Raw genomic sequence first — 17,030 nt, 5'->3', positions numbered from 1 at the left:
CTGGGAGAGTATTTTATTGTTATTAAATATTATCTAGTTGCTTATCCAGACTTCCTGATGGCTACTATTGCTGTATTATTTATGATCCTTGGAAAGGACCTTAAACTTTCTTAAACTCTCCCTCCTTCCCTGAAAATTACAGGAGTAATTTACAAGGGTAAAAAATATTCATTAACTTTGTAAACTCCTCCCCTCACTGTTATCAGTGGAGGCAGTGACAAGAGTCCTAATGGAAACTGCTGTTTGTGCTATTCTTTTATGCCGACCTAAACCAGTCATAGTCAGGCTAGGGACATACCAGCTAGAGGCTGGCAAAAAAACCTGGGGATTTCATCCTAGAAACACTGCACTCTAGGAGAGTACAATGGGAGCGGCTGTGCAGGGTCAGATCCCAGTTCCTGCTGTCATGTTGGGTCGTACCCTGTTTCAGCAAAGTTGTTTGTGGGATCCCACGCTATTCAGCATGTTCCCTGAACGTGGACCTTGAAGTGCAGCTCACTCGGCTCATTGCATGGAGAGCAAAGGGAGCTTTGTTTGTCGAGTTTCTGATATGCTCAAGGGATATGAAAATTGAATAGAAATCTTGCTGGCGCTGTTATTGCTTTATGATTGACTCTGAAATCCTGTTCCATGGAGTTGCAGAGGGTAAACTTTACTTTGCTTAACTGTCGTTGGATTAATGAGTTCATTGATAGGTAGCTTGTAGGGTTCCCAGAGAGGAAGGCAATCAACCACATTTTGTCAGAACAAAGTCCTCTAATGTGCTTTATTAAGATAGAGTAAAAATTTAACCTGTCAGTCAACTTTTGCTGCAGAATGTAATCTGAATACTAAACCATCCTGCATTTTTTCTGAAACTTGGTGCTCAGGAGAAATAGAGAGGCTTTCTCTGAGGTCCTGCAGTAGCTTGAAGTGTGTTCTGGGGGGAGGCTGGCTGCAGGGTGGTAGGCTAGAGGACTGGATGAGGGGTATGAATTTTCCTATGCTGATCCATGTCGCTGTGCAAAGTAGGTGTCCTGAAAACTGGAGCATAAGCTTGATTTCAGATAATTTTTGTAGCGTGACAGAAATTGGTCTTTAAAAGCTTCAGGCAAAAATTTCACCTTTTTTTTCTCTTGGCTGCTTGCCAAGGCTGTCTTCTAGACGCTATGAAGATGCTAACTGAACACTGCCTCGTATTCTTGAGTCTTTGTTTCTTCGAGGGTTTATTTGATAGGAAAGAGGCTGTTCAGCATTCAGCATCTCCTTTGATCTCTCTGTCATAAAGGCCTTCCGGAATGCTTATAAGAGAAGCATGGGACTGAAGCTGAAGAAACACTAAAGGTGGGGTAGGCGCTTGCCTGCTGTGCAGTCTCCAAGTCTTCTGCTCTGCTGGAGAGACAGCAAGGAGGCTGTGTCCCTTTTCTGAGGTTGAGCAGAAAGTGTTTCTGTTTGTCTTGGGTCTTTGTTAAACGCAGGAAATGTGAGTCCTGTACAATGTTAACTTCCCAGGAGTCCTTAAATACACAAACCAAGTGAAAGGGAATTGTCTTTTCTTCTTTTAGCATTCCCCACCCCCCATATGATGTCTGTGTTCAGCAATGTACTTAGCTGGAGAAAGGCCATAGTCAGAACACCACGCTGGGACTGTATTTCTTCTGCCCTCTCGCTGCCCTCCCATTTGGAGCACTCCAAATGTCTGTCCAGTTGCCCCAGTTTGTAAAAGCAAGGCAAGGATATTTCTCCTTGTCCTGGAGATTTCTTTTTTCTCTTAAGACTCATTAGGTCCTTTAATGAGTTGAAGAGCTCCAAGTGAATGTAACACAGTGGGGCTATTAATGGAAGTTGTGTATGGGATAGCAGGGAACCATCAAACCAGGTGAGGGTAATGACGATTGTGAACTATGTCCCTTTGCCTGCTTTGAAAGTAAGTCAAGCCTTGCAGCTTTGTAGGAGTTTTATGGCTTTAAAATACACCCTGACAATGCAAATAGGGTCTAGTAATGTCAGGTTGATTGTTGTGATTGCACCTGTATAGAAAGCTGCTTCACTGTAAGTAATTAATTCATAGGTGTAGTAATCCAGCCCACCACCCTATGCATGGAGAGGTAAACACCATGTAGTCAATCCTTGACGTTCTCAGTAAGCTTTCATTCATTTCCATGGCCTTACACAGGAGTTGCTGCAGTGATTTACTGGACAGAGCCAGGCCTGGCTTTTAAGGTATCTAGCAGAGACTTGACATCTTGTTTGTACTGTACCTCTGCAGCAGGAGGCCTGTACATATGCAGGGATTGCAGATGCTGTTTGAGAGAACATGATTAGAAAGTTGTAGACTGAGGAAATGTGCCCACCGTTCCGCTTCTAGTGGGAAGGAAACAGTATCTGGGTCTTGACCGGCAGCTATCAATCTGTCGCTGCTCTGCCTTGACAGCTCCCCCACTGAGGAGACAGTCACCTTCATCCCTCTGCAAGCTCCTTCTCCCAGCTGTCCTCTAGCATCGCCTAGCTTGAAGAGTATCAGAAATACCGCTTTAAGAGGCCACTCATTTAACCTGATATTTTTATCACTAAAAATCAATATGCATACAGTATTTGTTTAAAACTTCGTCTCTAATGACATAATGCTCTGGGAAAGTTCACAGAGTGCACATGGTTAGTACAGCTGATTGAACTGAATGTACATGGTATCGGGTATCGATATGTCCTGACACTGCGTCTGTCAGCTGTCATTAAGGCCTGGAAGTTTTGAATGTCTGAAGGTTCAATCAGTTAATGCCTGTGCACTCACATGTATTTGTATTGATGGGTGTTTGTCCTCTTTTTCTCCATTACATTGATCTCCAGGCCAGGGTTTGTGGCTCAGAACATTTGCTAGCTGTACAACTCAACTGCCACCAGAATTTGAAATCTAAATGTTGTCTGATTGCTAACTTTCCTTTAGGTACGTCATTGATGGAACTTATACTTCGCTGTAAATATTTTTTTTGTTGTTATTGAATACTTGTTAACTTAAACCTTGGAAAAATCTGTGATTTTCCTCACCTCAAGTCACTATTCAGAAAAAGATGATACTGTGAGGAGGTATGCAAAGGCACTAAGCCATTAGGTCTCAAATGGAGCACATTTGCAAACAACCCATCCACCCTTGCAATTGACACCTGACCTCTATATGCCTCAGAGAACTCAGCTATAAAATCGAGTTAACGCTGGAGCTGATTTGACTGTGAAGAGACTGCCTCGGAGCTGAACTGCTTTGCAATTATAGTTCTACTTGTGTAAAAGATATACCAATTGGAAATAAATGCTTGCAGTTATAATAAACACAACAGTCAAAATATCTCCAAAGGCCAGAAGGATTCTGACTGAGCAGCTGAGATGTTCATGTAATTTAAATAAATGTAGAGCTGGTGAAAACAAGGCTGGATCTGAAAGCAGCATTTTCTCTTGTTTTGATTTTTTTGAAAGTGGGTAAAGCAGAAGTTAGAGGTCTAAATGAGCGAGGTGTCAGGCCGACTCACATTCTGTGGAAATAAGCTCAAGTCTGGGGACTTGCCAGTTTGTCTTTGCAGATTTGTTGACTGCTTTCTTCATGTTATGTTTCAAACGATATTCCCTCAAGAAAAATCTAACAATCAGTATGCATGGTGTATGAAGCTGAGGGGGGAAATAGGAACCAAATTTCTTTTTAATACAGAGTCTGTGAGAGCGTCTGCTGATGACCACTTTAATCAAAATATGCAGGAAATGCAGACATTTTCACGGATAATTGATGACATGGAGAAAAAAGGGAGAAGAGCTGAATAGTAATGATCATCTAAAAGCAAAAATTTTAAAAGTCTTATTTTTTATTGCTTCTCAATATTGTCCAACCGTTTTTTCAAAAACATCCTCAGTGCATTTTATTTAGAAAAGTTATAATTAGTCCTGGTTGCTGCAATGACTTTTTAGTTGATTTTAGCAAGCGGAGATGAGATTATTTGGAACTACAGTGTGTTAATGCACTCCTGTGTTCACTGCTCATAGATGATCTGTTAGACCACGGTTTTCTTCTGTTTTATATCTCCTCCATTTCTACCTACTGTTCAGCAGCATGACAGTTTGCATATCTGTGTGGCTAGTACAGGGAAAGCTTACTTCATGGTCTGGTTTTTGCAGGAGATCTGCCTCTTTTACCTCTATGGTCTGCTCCCTTTTATTTTTTTTTGACAGCCCCATCAGCTCTGCCTCTGATTTTGTGCACCTTATCTTTTAAGGTTATCTGAGGATGTGGGCTTGTAGGAAAGTCCCAGTGTTTTTGAGCATGACAGATTATAGAACATGTGGGTAATAAAGAAGAAATAGAATATTTTACTGACTGGCCAAATCAGTATAGAATCATAATCTTGCTTGCTGTTAAGATACTTAGCAGTATTGTTGTACCACTTTCAGATGAAAAATTGTTACATGAGGTCTATGCAGAAAAGGGAGCAGGATTTGTTGCTGTATATTTGCATTTGTTTGTAAAGATTTCGTACTCTTTAAGTCCTGACACAGCATATTGGCACTGCTAACTATGTAAATGTATCACCTAGGTATCTTCTGTAACAAAGGGCAGTATTTATGAGATGCCCTGCTAAACTGTCACATTTCCATTGTTGCTCGACATTTGTACTGTTAACTCTTATGGTCTGCTACTTAATTCCTTTGTCTCTAACAGACATCCATGTAGGAGTCTTGGAAAATACAAAGTGGAGCCAGTTAACATTGAATGATCTTAAAACTAGGCTGAACTTTTGTTTTCATCGTGGAGGAAGATGATGCCATCAGCTAATTTGGTTGATCAATAGCCCGGCTTGCGATAAGGTTTCAAAGCCTGTGGCTAAAAGCTGATTGCACTGCATCCAAAATAAATTTGATCTATTGGTTTCCACAAATGTAGCATAGTTCAGGATGATGCTTCAGTGCTGATGCTTAACTAATTTTAATAATGCTGACAGACTAGCCTGGTGCTAGTAAGGCCACTGTAATACACAGTAGAGCACTTAAGATGTTTTTTGCAGTAGCATGGAGCTGTCACTCCCTAGCAAAGAGCAATCATAAAGGCTGATTATTCAGAGACTGGGAAGCATTACAGTCTTTGCTGAGCAAGTTTAATGACATCTTTCATTAATGGAAACTTTGACCCTGGTTTCCTAAAAAGAGGGGGGTAGTGGCAAGAAATTTGACTGGTTTGTTAGTTTTGGCTGGAGAAATAAGTGTTACTGAAAAATGAGGAAAAGTTCTGTGACCGAAGTGCAAAAAAGTGTGCAAGCCGTGTTTGTGATAAGTGTTTGGGTGTGCATTTTCAGAAGGGATCTAGCCATATTCTTTCTTCATGCTGGGTGGGACCATATTCTGCTGGGAAGGTGGACTAAAATTTAACTGATGCTTTAATCTCTATTTCAGTGACTATATCATGGCCACAGGGCCAACAGAGGTCACGCAGTCACCTGAAACAGGAGAGACAGTTGAAGAGTGCACAGGTAAGCAGTTGTTCTCCAAATGTATATCTGATTTGGAAGTCAAGATTAATTTTCTTCAGGTCGTGGGATCTGTAGTGACTTGTTTTGCAGTGTTTTGGTTTTTGTAGTGTAAAAAAAAATAATTCTGTGTGGCTTTGTCAGCTGGCAATATTATGGGAAGGGTCTTTTAATGTGCCGAACTGGAGGGTCATAACCTGGTGAAGGATATTCTTTTTGATTCTGGCTTGGATTTTCAAAACCAGGATGTTAGAGCTTGAAGGGGTGATTGTTGTGCCTGCTTTGATGGATCCTGAAGAGGTGGTAGCTGAGCCTGTTAGCCAGCCTCTGCCTGTGGGAGCTGTATGGGTGCCCCCACTGCAGCCTCTATTCTCTGCTTCTGGCCACCACACAACCGCTTGTTACTTACTCTTTAATCTAGTGACATGGACTGATGCAAACAGCCACGAGGGAATGGAATAATAGGCAAGAAAGGAAAATATCTTACTTAAGGTGAAGAGTTGCCTTAGTTAAAGGAAATCCCCTTTGCCAGTAATCAGACTATTCTTGAGGAGATAGAATATGAAGAATAGCATCATGGCTGAGGCATTTCAGAAGTGGCTGTCATATCACTTGGGGGTTTTTTCTTTTCTTTGGCTAATGTCTCACAGTCATCTTAAATATTTGTTTCAAGCATCATCTTGCTTTATCCTTTAGAATTTCGTTTGCCACCGTCAGAATATTGGTAGAAGAGAGAAGCAAATGGCAAAGTGACTGTTGAACTCTGCATGGCAAGTAGATGGAGGTGAAGAAAGAGTAATGATGGATGCTCATCAGCAGCTGGTTTCTTAAATTTATAATCTAGTTTATCACATAGTCCAGTGCTATCAATGGCAAACTGGTGAACTTGTGTGAAACCCATACATGCAAATTTTGTACTTGGGTTCACTAGAAGATTCAGAAAATGGATCAAATTCTGACCCGGGTGACAGGAAAGGCAGGAGATGGCTTGCTGTCTTAAGTGTTGATCCTAAAACCACCAGGAATATTTCTGTCTCTAACTGAACCAAAATTTTAAAAAGTTACAGGCTGCAGCACTATTGCTGAAGTATTGGAGACACTTGACCTGGATAAAGCCATTTTAGGATCTTTTGTTTACTTCCTATGTAATGTAGGATTGCCTCACCTATTCCTTTTTATAGCTCTAATTGGCTTATGATGTAAAGGCTCTAGGAGGCTAAAATTCCCAGCCTTCACAGTCTAGTCAATTAGATTAATTTCTTGAGGTTTACCTTATTGTCTAAGTAGTAGTAGAGGGCTTCCAGTGCCTGCTGCTCCTTCTTGATGGCAGTAACCAGGTCACTGTCCAAAAAACTGGAATTCCATGATTTAATTGCCTTTCTGGCAATATCAGGTATTTTTTATGAAGCTAGAATCATGGTATTTTCTGAGAATCTTGTCTGTGGAGTTTTTTTACCATGTGTTTTTAGTGGTAAAAGTATCTAGTCCTTGGATTTGAGGAAAAAATGGAAAATGTGTCTTGAACACACCTTAGGAAGTCAGAGAGCATAGAAGATCTCAAAATTAACTGTTTAATTTAAATATGATAATTGAGCTCCCAGATCAGATGTTCCCAGTGCTTTTTATGGTCTCAGATTCGCACTGGAAAAAGCATCTTTCTCTTTTCTATCTTGTTATTGGGAAGAACCATGCAAAGGGCAGAAGGACATGCATTAATTCTGTTTATGCACAGGAGAAACAATGAAATAGGCAGTACACAAACAGTAAAAAATACAGAATAAACAAACTTTACAGAGAAAGCAAAATGCTTACTCCTGCTCCTTTTCTGTTACAGTGGGCTAAATCATAGTTAACATAAGCAACTAATTTTTGGGAAGGCTTTTGCTTTTTAGGGCAGTAGCCTTTAAATTTAATCTTTTATATCAGAATTCAAACATCATGAATTCATTAGTGGGTGAAGGGGAAATAAGCATAGTTGTCTGAGCTTGGGTCTTCTCTCCTTGCTTTGGCAGGATTTTTGTTATGCAATGATTTTTTTCTATTTTAAGTAAAAAGATCCTCTTGTATTTTGTTGGTTCAAGTATCATAGAGCACTCTACCAATTTAGTGATATGCTGCACTGAAATGTAGGCACCTTTTAATTAAATGTGACATCCTTTTAATGGTGTGTGAAACCAGCGTGCAACTTATGCATCAGGAAATTAATGTTAACATTATCTTTCTAAACTGTGTCTTTATTGACAAATGCTCTCACATAGAGCAGTCCCACAGTTTTCATCTGCATGCAGCACTAAGTAGTGACTTTATCTCTTTTTGCGTAATAATACAGCAAGTGCCCATCTTCTGGAACTGCAGGAACACTTACTGTTTTCTCATTCATCTGAAACAGCTGAAGGCATGCAGCTGAGCACTGTGTGGCTGAAGAGGAATTATTGCTGGAGGGGGTGTGCCCTGCACATCAGTAATAAATTAGAGGCTAGGGAAAGCACTGAAGTAATTGATGTGTCTGCATCAGAGGATGTTGCACAACGGTGCCCAAGTGTTGTCCCATGCCAGCTGAGGTTTACTCACTGGCAGTGTTTGCAAATCCTTTCCATGGCCTCCATTCTAAAGTTAGCACCACTTCTGATCTAAACAATTATTTTGAGTATTACCTTGGCAATGTTATCCTTTGCGGTAGGACTTATATGTTTGTTTCTCTTAAGTGTCCGTAGGATCACTTCTTTTTCTGTTGTTATTGTATTGTGGTGGTGTTTTGATTTTTTTTTTTTTTTAACATTCCCACCATCTAATTAAGCTCATTGGTACTACTTGCACAAGAATTGAACTTGCTTTCTGTCTGTATCACTGTCAGTTGATCAGTGTACATGATAATGTCTGTTTTTCATTTAGACTGCCTTTAAGTTGCAGAGCTCTCTGCATGTAGCAATGTCTGCCATTTTGTTCTTGGAGTCATTGCTGTGTTAGCAGACATTGCTGAGTTGATAATTTTAGGGCACTGCTTTCATGAAACTTTTAAATCTTTTGTTTTGCTTATCTAAAATAAACCAACTCATCTCTGAGAAGTTTTCTGGGAAAATACCATATATGTTGTCTACTTGCTAATATGAATGGCAGTAATGGCAGGGAGACATTTCTAAAGACTCTCTAAGGGACACTGAACACCCTTGTTTTATTTGAGAGGCACTTTGGTCTTCTGCTTGCATGACCTGTCTTCTCTTACCAATTCTTGGGTGCAGCATGAAATTCATTGAGCCCCATGAGTGTCTTAACAAATCCAAAAGCCCTGAGGTCAGCTTGGTAGTCTGGGGCAGGCAATATAACCTGTATGTTTTTTGTGACCCACTGCCTGGTAAGCAGCAGTGGAAGAGAAAAAGGTCTTCCACTGATAAACCCTCCATAGGAGCACAACATCCCATTACTATTCAGGTGAGTGGGAGTCCATTGATAGTTTTGCTCTACATGGTTTGAAAGATAGTTTGGTCTCAGTGATAGGCCAAGTCTCTTGGAAGGCAATGTGCAGGTCTTCCCTGGCTGTTACTGTTCTGCAGGGAGGTAGCTGTTTCATCAGTCCATGCTGGACAGTGTAGTAGCATCCTTATGTGTCCTGACGCATGACGCTGGCACTGGTCTTGAGAGCGGGGAGGAGGCAGGGTGAGTAGATCTCAGTATCGTTGTTTATTTCTCAAAGTGGCTACTGTCTGATGCAGCTGTGTGGTGGCACAGTTTCAGCCCAGATAAGGCCCATTGGCAGAAATCCCCACACGTACAGGGCACACGTTGAGACAGAGCAACGCCGACTAAATCATTGCTGGAAGACAATAATTGTGTTGAAATAATGCTTTGCTTATGAAGGAATCCTCCAGCTGTGGGCATTTATTACGCCAGCTCCTGTAAAGTATTAATTGAACAATGAATTTGGCTCAGATACGCAGTGATGTTACTGCTCTGCATATGTATTTCAGTCAATCACAGGGGTCTTAGTACAATAGTTTGGCCCAAACCACTCCATACTGACCCCTCAATGTAAGGGTCAGTGACAAAATGCAGCACTTGTGTGCTAAAAGAAAATAAAAATAAGAATTTTAAAGTATCCTAGGTTATTAAAAATTAAAGAGGTCAGTGATATTTTGTATGGTTTATATTGTTGTTTTTGTATTTTCATTTGGACCGTGGAAAAATCTGAAATTAGATTAACAGTTTTCTAATTGTGTTCTTACGGCTGCTATGTTTGGGGGTTTCCTACAGGGCAGTGTCTTAAATTAAGTTTGCTCCATTGTCCTTGGAGGAGTTGTTGATTTTATTTTGGGGCAGTGGTTTAAAGTGGAAACAGGTGTTTTGGTTTTAGAATTTCTAAATTCTTACATATTACAGATTATTTTGTCAATTTCAATCTTTTTTGCCAACTGTTGAATATCCTTCAAGTGGTCTCCTTACAGCACTAAGAGAAAGCAGAACTAAACTAAGTAAAGTGCAATAAGAGTTAAAGATACTGGCATCAATTTTTGTATTGAAAAGATATCAAATATGATTGGCATGATCACTGTTCAGTTGTAGGTAGATACATTCTCTCTATAAGGTGTATTTTTCATAAACTGGAACCTAAGTAGGCACCACTATTGTCAGCTTGATGCCAATGTAGCTTTATAGGCAGCAAATGTAAGAACTGCAGCTTCACCTTTCACTGGACTCGAGTGCTGAATTATTTACAAAGGAGCTGACTAAAACTGAATGGGCTGCTCTAGCTTTGAGGCTTCATCCAGAATTTAAGAGATAACATTCTCCAAGCCAAGCAACACCTCCAATTTCCATAAATTTTCATTTTTCTCATGTTGCAGGAAAGAAAAAATCCAAATTTCAGACTTTCAAGAACTTCTTTGCCAAGAAGAAAAGGAAAGAGCCTCCACCTCCCAGGGGGGAAAGTAATTTAAAACCTAGCCAGTCCAGCAGCGATGTCAGTATCTCTGTGCTCGACACTACCACACTTCATTCACCGAAGGAGGCTGGGTAAGCTGGCGGGGAAGGAAAATAAATAAATAAAAGCGGACCTCTCACAACAGTAGGATGAAAGCAGGAGTTGGCCCCTTAGGAGCAACCTCTGTCCAAGTTTGTGCAAAACAAGCCTTAATGCTGATGTAGGAATTTCAGGAATTTCCTCTTTCTCTGCTAATGCTTCAAAAGCCAGCATGGAGAGGAGGGGGAGGGCAGCCAGGGGCAGAGGTGATCCAACCTCTTACTCTAAAACTGTAGATAGCCCAGATTGTTTTGATTGATTTTAGTGTCTGAAATCTGTCCTGGAAGGTCTGATCAGCAGGAGCTTTAAAGGAGACTGATGATCGAGTCATGCTAGTACAGAGAATACATGTGAAGTTGAGTTGCTGTGTTTTAGCATGGGTGGTGCCCTCCATCATGGCTGAGGTAAAGGGAAAGAACATCCTATCGTTTGCAGTGTTTTGTTGGAGGGGACGTTGGATGGGTATGAATAAGTGACTGGAGTGGGACATGCTGAAATCAGCATTGCTGCCAAATGCTTTGTGTCATCAAATAAGGCATTTGGTGGAGCTGGGTGCTACGTTTCTTCTGGTGATACAGCTTATAGATCTTACTTTCTCATGGGTGCTTGTTCCTCCTTACCCCACCTTCTACATGCTCTGTTGTGTTTATGCAACTGCATCATGGAAATGATCTGGGAATGAAACAACGATCTCTTTATTTTTCTTTGTTATCATAACAGCAACAGAGTAAGTGACCACACAACCAGTCTCCTGGGGTAAGAGGAATTAGAGCGACCCAGCTAACCCAGTCCAAAAAGTTTACAAACAGCTGAGCTTATCCCATCAGCCCATAGGAGGGATCTGGCTTAAAATCATCTCTCTACTCCAGAGGCAGTGTGGGTGCAAACTCTTGCTCTTGCCCTTAACCGAGTACTTCAAGTCCAATTGCTGTTTACCTCAGTGCTATCCTCCAGTGATTATGAACAGTTTTGCAAGATCAGAGATCAGGAAGTGAGTAAAACCCTTAGAGATAGGATTAGATGGCCTTTCTGAAAAAATGAGAGCATATGTTTGCGCTACTTGAAAACGGTATCATGTCCAGACCCTGCATGGCATAAGCACACTTTGTAAGTACCTAGAGAGACTGAACTACATAATCCTGTGGAAAACCTGATCCTGAAAGCCAGTGGAAATACAATTTGTGAAGGATTTATTGCAGGACCCTGAGCTTTGCAATTTCTGACATGCAGAATATCAAAACCAATCCTAGAACAATGCTGCTGTTGCTTTCTTCTTGAGGCAGAAGCACTGTTTTTCTTTTTTTTTCTTTCTTTTTTTTTTTTTTTTTAAAAACCCCTCCCCTCATGTAATCTTTTTAAAATTTAACTTTCCTGAATACTAGCCAGAGACCAAACCCCCAGATGTGCCAGATACTTCTTGTAGCAGCCAAAGGGATGTGACCAGATGTGAGGATGCTGTAGGAAATCAACAGGATTGGGCATCTGTGAAGGGGAAGGGAACATTATATGCCACTGCCTCTTTATCTTCCAAGGGGCATGAGTTTTGAATGCAAATGGAAAAACCTTTATGGCAAAGTTAAAGCATGTGCCATGGATGACTTCTTTCTCTATCATCAAAAGGATAAAGGACCTTATATAGAGGAAAATTGAGTCTCGAATAGCCTTATTCCAGTTAAAAAGCTTTGAGCAGGAAAAACTGCTGAGACAATACATAAAATTGTCCTGGTCTTTGTAATGAACAGTTACTCCTTTGAGAGGCTGCAGTTGGTTTTGAGAGTGGTTGCCTGATGGAATTGTCACCTTTCTTCACCGTACCTCAAGCATTAATAAAGTGGGGTTGCAGCAGTAAGAAGTGGTATATAGCACAGGCCATGATGAGTTTAGGAGCGACTTTATTGCTGGCTGTAGAGTCTTGTCATTTCCTCAGTCAAGTGTTGATACACATGAATGAATTGAGCATTTGTGTAGGGAAATCAGTGTGGAGATACAGTGGCTAAAATATCTGGGGGTTTGGCTAACAGTGCATCTTTATCTTCAGCGCAAATATAAATACACTGCCTGGAATTACACATGAACATATATTTGCACATAAGAGACTCAGCTGTACTAAAGCTGCAGTTAATTCTATATTTAATCCAACCCTCTTTTTGTGACTGCCAGGAGAAAATACAGTGATTCTCTTGCAACCCCATACAATACATATGCAAAGAAAGAAAGAAATAGGTCTTGTACTGGCAGTCTCAAGAACAAGGAAACCTCAGCTCTTAGTGCTAAAGAATTCCAATTAAAGGAAGTGAGGAAATCCCAAATTAAAAAGGTTAATACATCCTAACACACATGCATTCTTTTCAGTAAATAAAATATGCCAACTAATAATACATAATAATATATACATTACAGCAAATGAAAGTTGAATGACACTGTATTTCTGAATGCAATAAAATTGTCTTGCCCATATAGGGTGTCTTTCATGCTGAAAAAGACTTTAATATCAAACACACAAAAAGATGGGATGACTTCATTCACTCTGATGATGAAACAAGGCAAGCCTTACTTGTGTGTAGAATTGCTGTCCTATAAAATAACACAGACTTTAGCTATTACATATAATGGGAGGAACCACGAACTCTGACCTGTACTGTGAAAGAAAGCTCAGATTGTCTTTGACACAACATAAACATAGAGCAAAATTATTTTGCTCTGCTGTGAGACTCGGCATAACTGTACACTGATTGACTATACCTTTGGAGTAACATGAGGGTTAGTCGAGCAGATAAAGGATATGTTGTTTCCGGAGATGTAAAGAAGGGAGATGCAGGAGGAAGAAGAGTCGTTTGTTTGGGTTTTTTTACATGGTGTGTTTACTTTATGAAAGTTCACAGTCTTTCAGGACTTTCTTCTAAATAGAGACTCTGGGGTTAGGCAAATAGCAGAGACCTCTTCTATTCACTTTCCTTGCAGAAGAGTGTTAGGCTTACTGGATTTTCCTTGTCAGAGTTCTGTTCCTGATCATCCCCTGATACCAAGAGTCCAACTTCCAGAGGCAATGAGCATTGCTTGCATGGCAGCAGAGCCAAGGAATCCTTGTAACTTGAGAGTTATGAGTCTGGCAGCCAACAACATGAGAGTATTCTCTGTTGTTTTCCAGGTAAATGATAGAATGAAATCCTGGTAGAGGCCATCCTTGTGGTCTTTTGGACAAAGTTGTGTACAGACAGTGCCTGTGTGTGCTGGTAGAACTTGATGAATAAAAGATTTGAAGCCTTCCTTGCTGTGCCACCCAAGTGCAAAATTTGCCCTGTACAACCTAATAGCCCAACCTCAACTGACCTCTGTTGATTTCAACTCAGTTAACAGCTGTTGTGGGAATTCATCGTGCTTCGCTGGGATAAACACCCAGTAAGCATGGAGCAGAGCAAGAATATCTTACCTGGGTACTTTAACTTGGCCATGGATAGGCCGGTAACTGTGGCCATGGACGCTTGTCCCATCTACATTGTCTAATATGCTTGGGATGTGACGATGTTCATGATACACGTGAACAGAACTGTTTTTATTGCTGGACATGAGAAGTTTTGAATTAAGTTTGTTAATGTTGTGAAATTTCATTTTCTGCCTGCATTTGCAAGAAGGGGAAAAGTAATCCACAGTCTTTGGCAGGTATGAAACACCAGGCTGCAAAGGTTGTATCCTGAATATCTAATGCCAGGCACATTCCCACCAAAGGAGGGCAGTGGACTCCTGTTGTCTCCCGCTGCACTGTAGACATCTCTCAGGCTGGCAGGCATCCAAGTAAATCCCAGCATTTGACCAGATCACCCTGGACTCTCTAGTCCACAGAGACTGGCCTGTGTGTTCAGTGCAGATGCTGAATACATCTGAAAAGAGACACCTGCATTTGATCAGCATCCTAAAAAGTGTTTCTTCCTTCCTTCTAAGTATAAAAGGAGCTAGCAGGGACTACCTTAGACAGCTAACATGCACAAATCTGAAGTTAAGGGAGATGCATCCCACCCTGACCTCTTTATGATCCTTCTGCCCTTGTCAAGTAGTACAGGGAACTGTTTGGAGGGCTGTACCAAGTGCAGTGACCATTCTTTCTTTCTTGTCAGGCCCAAAGGAAGCATGGGAAACAAAGCCTTGTCCCATGACAGCGTCTTCATTTTTGAGTCTGCACCAGGAAATGTGGCAGGTGACACATTGTCTCAGGAAAACATACCTGGAAGAGTGAAAACTTTGCAGGTGAGAACATCATCCCCTCATTCATGGTGCTGCTTTGTATTAGCTGTCTCCTAGGAAACTCTGTTGCTTGACTCCTCTGCTGTGTGCCTTAAGATTTTGTTGACTAAAGTGTGCAAAGCCAGATTTACTACTTTTGGATCTATTCTGCCTCTTGGAAGCTGCATCTTTGAGCAGTTCTGGTGCTTTCAGCCTTGCTTAGGTCTCACATGGATTCTTGGAAACTTTCCTTAATGAACATGTCCTCTTCCAATGGGATTTCCATTCCTTACTTCATAGCTACTGCTTTTGGATTAAGACCATTTATTTATACTGTAACGTGTCCCTTGCACTGTTATTCTTTGTACATTATTTATACGTTCTCCTTTTTGGCAATTCTGGCTATGATGTTTTCACTGTACATGCTAACACCAGCAGCTGTGTAAGCGTGTGGGATGATGGATATGTCAGGGCACTCTTAGTGACAGCTTTATTTATATCATTATTCTTCTAGTCTCTGCCAGCAAAGGATACTCTATTCTGCTAGGTCATTTCCTTCTTCCAAGGCACATACTGAACCCTCCTTGACAGCTCCATATCAGCTGTTGGTTATATTAATTGCATTTAAATAACTGCCTAGCTCAGAGTACTGAGATAAGAATTTAAGTTTTTTCCAGAGACTGAAAACAAACCGTTGATAAAGCAGCCAAAGGCCATTGAAATTCTTCCTTTACTCAGTGTGAGCTTCACGTTGCAAAACACAATTGATCACATGTTAAGTAATAGAAGATGCACAGAGGGATTTGTTCTTCCATAAGACTGCAAAACAGGCTAAGCTTCAAGTCAGGGTATTTTTTGTGTAACAATAAGAGTAGCAGGAGAAATCATGTTTGTATATGATAGAAATTTGTTGGGGGAAAAAAGCTCTTTTCATTCTATCTCCAGTCCACTGTGCCCTCTCTTCATTCATCCATTATCCTGCATGGTAATGTAATACTGCCAGCACTATTTTTATAGTCATAAAAGACAGCCTTTTTCTGTGAGCTTGACTCTCGTCAGAATAAAAGCCAAGCAGTAATAAAAGCTGTTATTTTCTTAGCAATGTAAATTAACTTCTACCAGTAGAAGACAGACTGTAAATTCAGAATTTCCCCCCCCAAAACACTGCTGTCTGCATGTAACAAATTTAATAAATCAAAGATGTGAAGTTGTGGAAAGAGAGAAAAGCAAAATTGAATTTCTGTATTTTCCTTCCCATGAGGTGCACAGGTATGTTGTATGTCTTGTTTTGCCCATATATTGCAATCTTTGTTCGGTTTGTCACCAGTCCTGCTTTTGCAGATTATATTGGTGATACTTCTTTGATTGTTGTGGGTAAGAGGGTAAGAAGACTGTTTGAACTGGGGGACTGGTGGATTAAAGGGTGACATTGTGCTATCCTGTGTGGCTATTAGATCATCTATAGGAATTACATTGCAAGTCAATCTTGCTGAATAAGAATGGCAGCTATTTAGATCTATTTTACAGAGATATAAATGAATGCATAGCTTGCAGAAGAGCACATAATTAGGCCTAGAATTTCCCAGTCTGGTTTAATAAGCAAAGAAACAGAAAAAGCAGGTCTGCATATTTATCTTGGGGAATATTCAGTTGAGATGTTTTGAGTTGAAGGACAAAGTTTCTGTTCAGACCTTGTTTCTATTCCAGCTTTGACATGGCTGTCAGACTTAAGCCAAGAATTTTAGTAATGGTGTTTCCTGAGATCTGAACTTTTTTAGTTTGAGGGAACATCTGGCTGCTTGTGAGGTTGCAGACTTTGTTTTATTTTTCTAGGGTCAGGGCCTGCCAGAGCATTCTTTTGTGCAATCTTGGATAAGAATCCCCATACTCCTGTACAAACAAAGTTGTTCCTGGTTGCTATTACTGTTCTTGCTGTGGACAGGACCAGGATGTGATGCTGGGGAAAATTAACAAAGAATTTATTAGGGTGGACCAGAAACCGAATTAAATTGTCTTTGTATAAAAAGTGGGACTCAGCTGCTTGTGCAGGAAAGAGTGGTCACTAGTTCTCAATATTTGGAAGGACTTTATGAAGGAAAGCTGACCACATAAACCTGGGGTTGGGAGCTGCTGCTGACAATACCTTGTGTGACTATTTGGGACATCAGGATATATGTAATTATTTAAAGAATACTTAAATCTAGAATTTTTAAAGTTTTAAATTTAAACTGAGTTAAACTGCTGTACATTTTCTGGAATTGTGAAACTTCTGTCTTTGGTAACAACTTAATAAAACTGATTTTGATTTTAGTTTTGTA

General features: G+C 40.5%; 1 protein-coding gene across 10 annotated transcripts in view; it reads left to right on the top strand.

The window, feature by feature from the left end:
- KIAA1210 (KIAA1210 ortholog) overlaps positions 1–17,030 on the top strand; it is a 43,562-nt gene that overhangs the window by 10,115 nt on the left and 16,417 nt on the right. For 5 of the 10 annotated variants that reach the window (XM_026848612.1, XM_026848608.1, XM_026848614.1 and 2 more), the window contains exons 2-4: positions 5,407–5,483; positions 10,319–10,487; positions 14,607–14,736. In XM_026848612.1, coding sequence (XP_026704413.1) covers positions 5,407–5,483; positions 10,319–10,487; positions 14,607–14,736 — 376 coding nt within the window. The other 5 variants (XM_026848616.1, XM_026848611.1, XM_026848609.1 and 2 more) reach the window with 5 other exon arrangements.

Source organism: Athene cunicularia (assembly GCF_003259725.1).
Source record: "Athene cunicularia isolate RWA chromosome 4 unlocalized genomic scaffold, athCun1 chr4_part3, whole genome shotgun sequence".
NCBI classification, from domain to species: domain Eukaryota; kingdom Metazoa; phylum Chordata; class Aves; order Strigiformes; family Strigidae; genus Athene; species Athene cunicularia.
The sequence above is the reverse complement of the archived record's forward strand: the minus strand, read 5'-3'. Positions and strand labels throughout refer to the sequence as shown.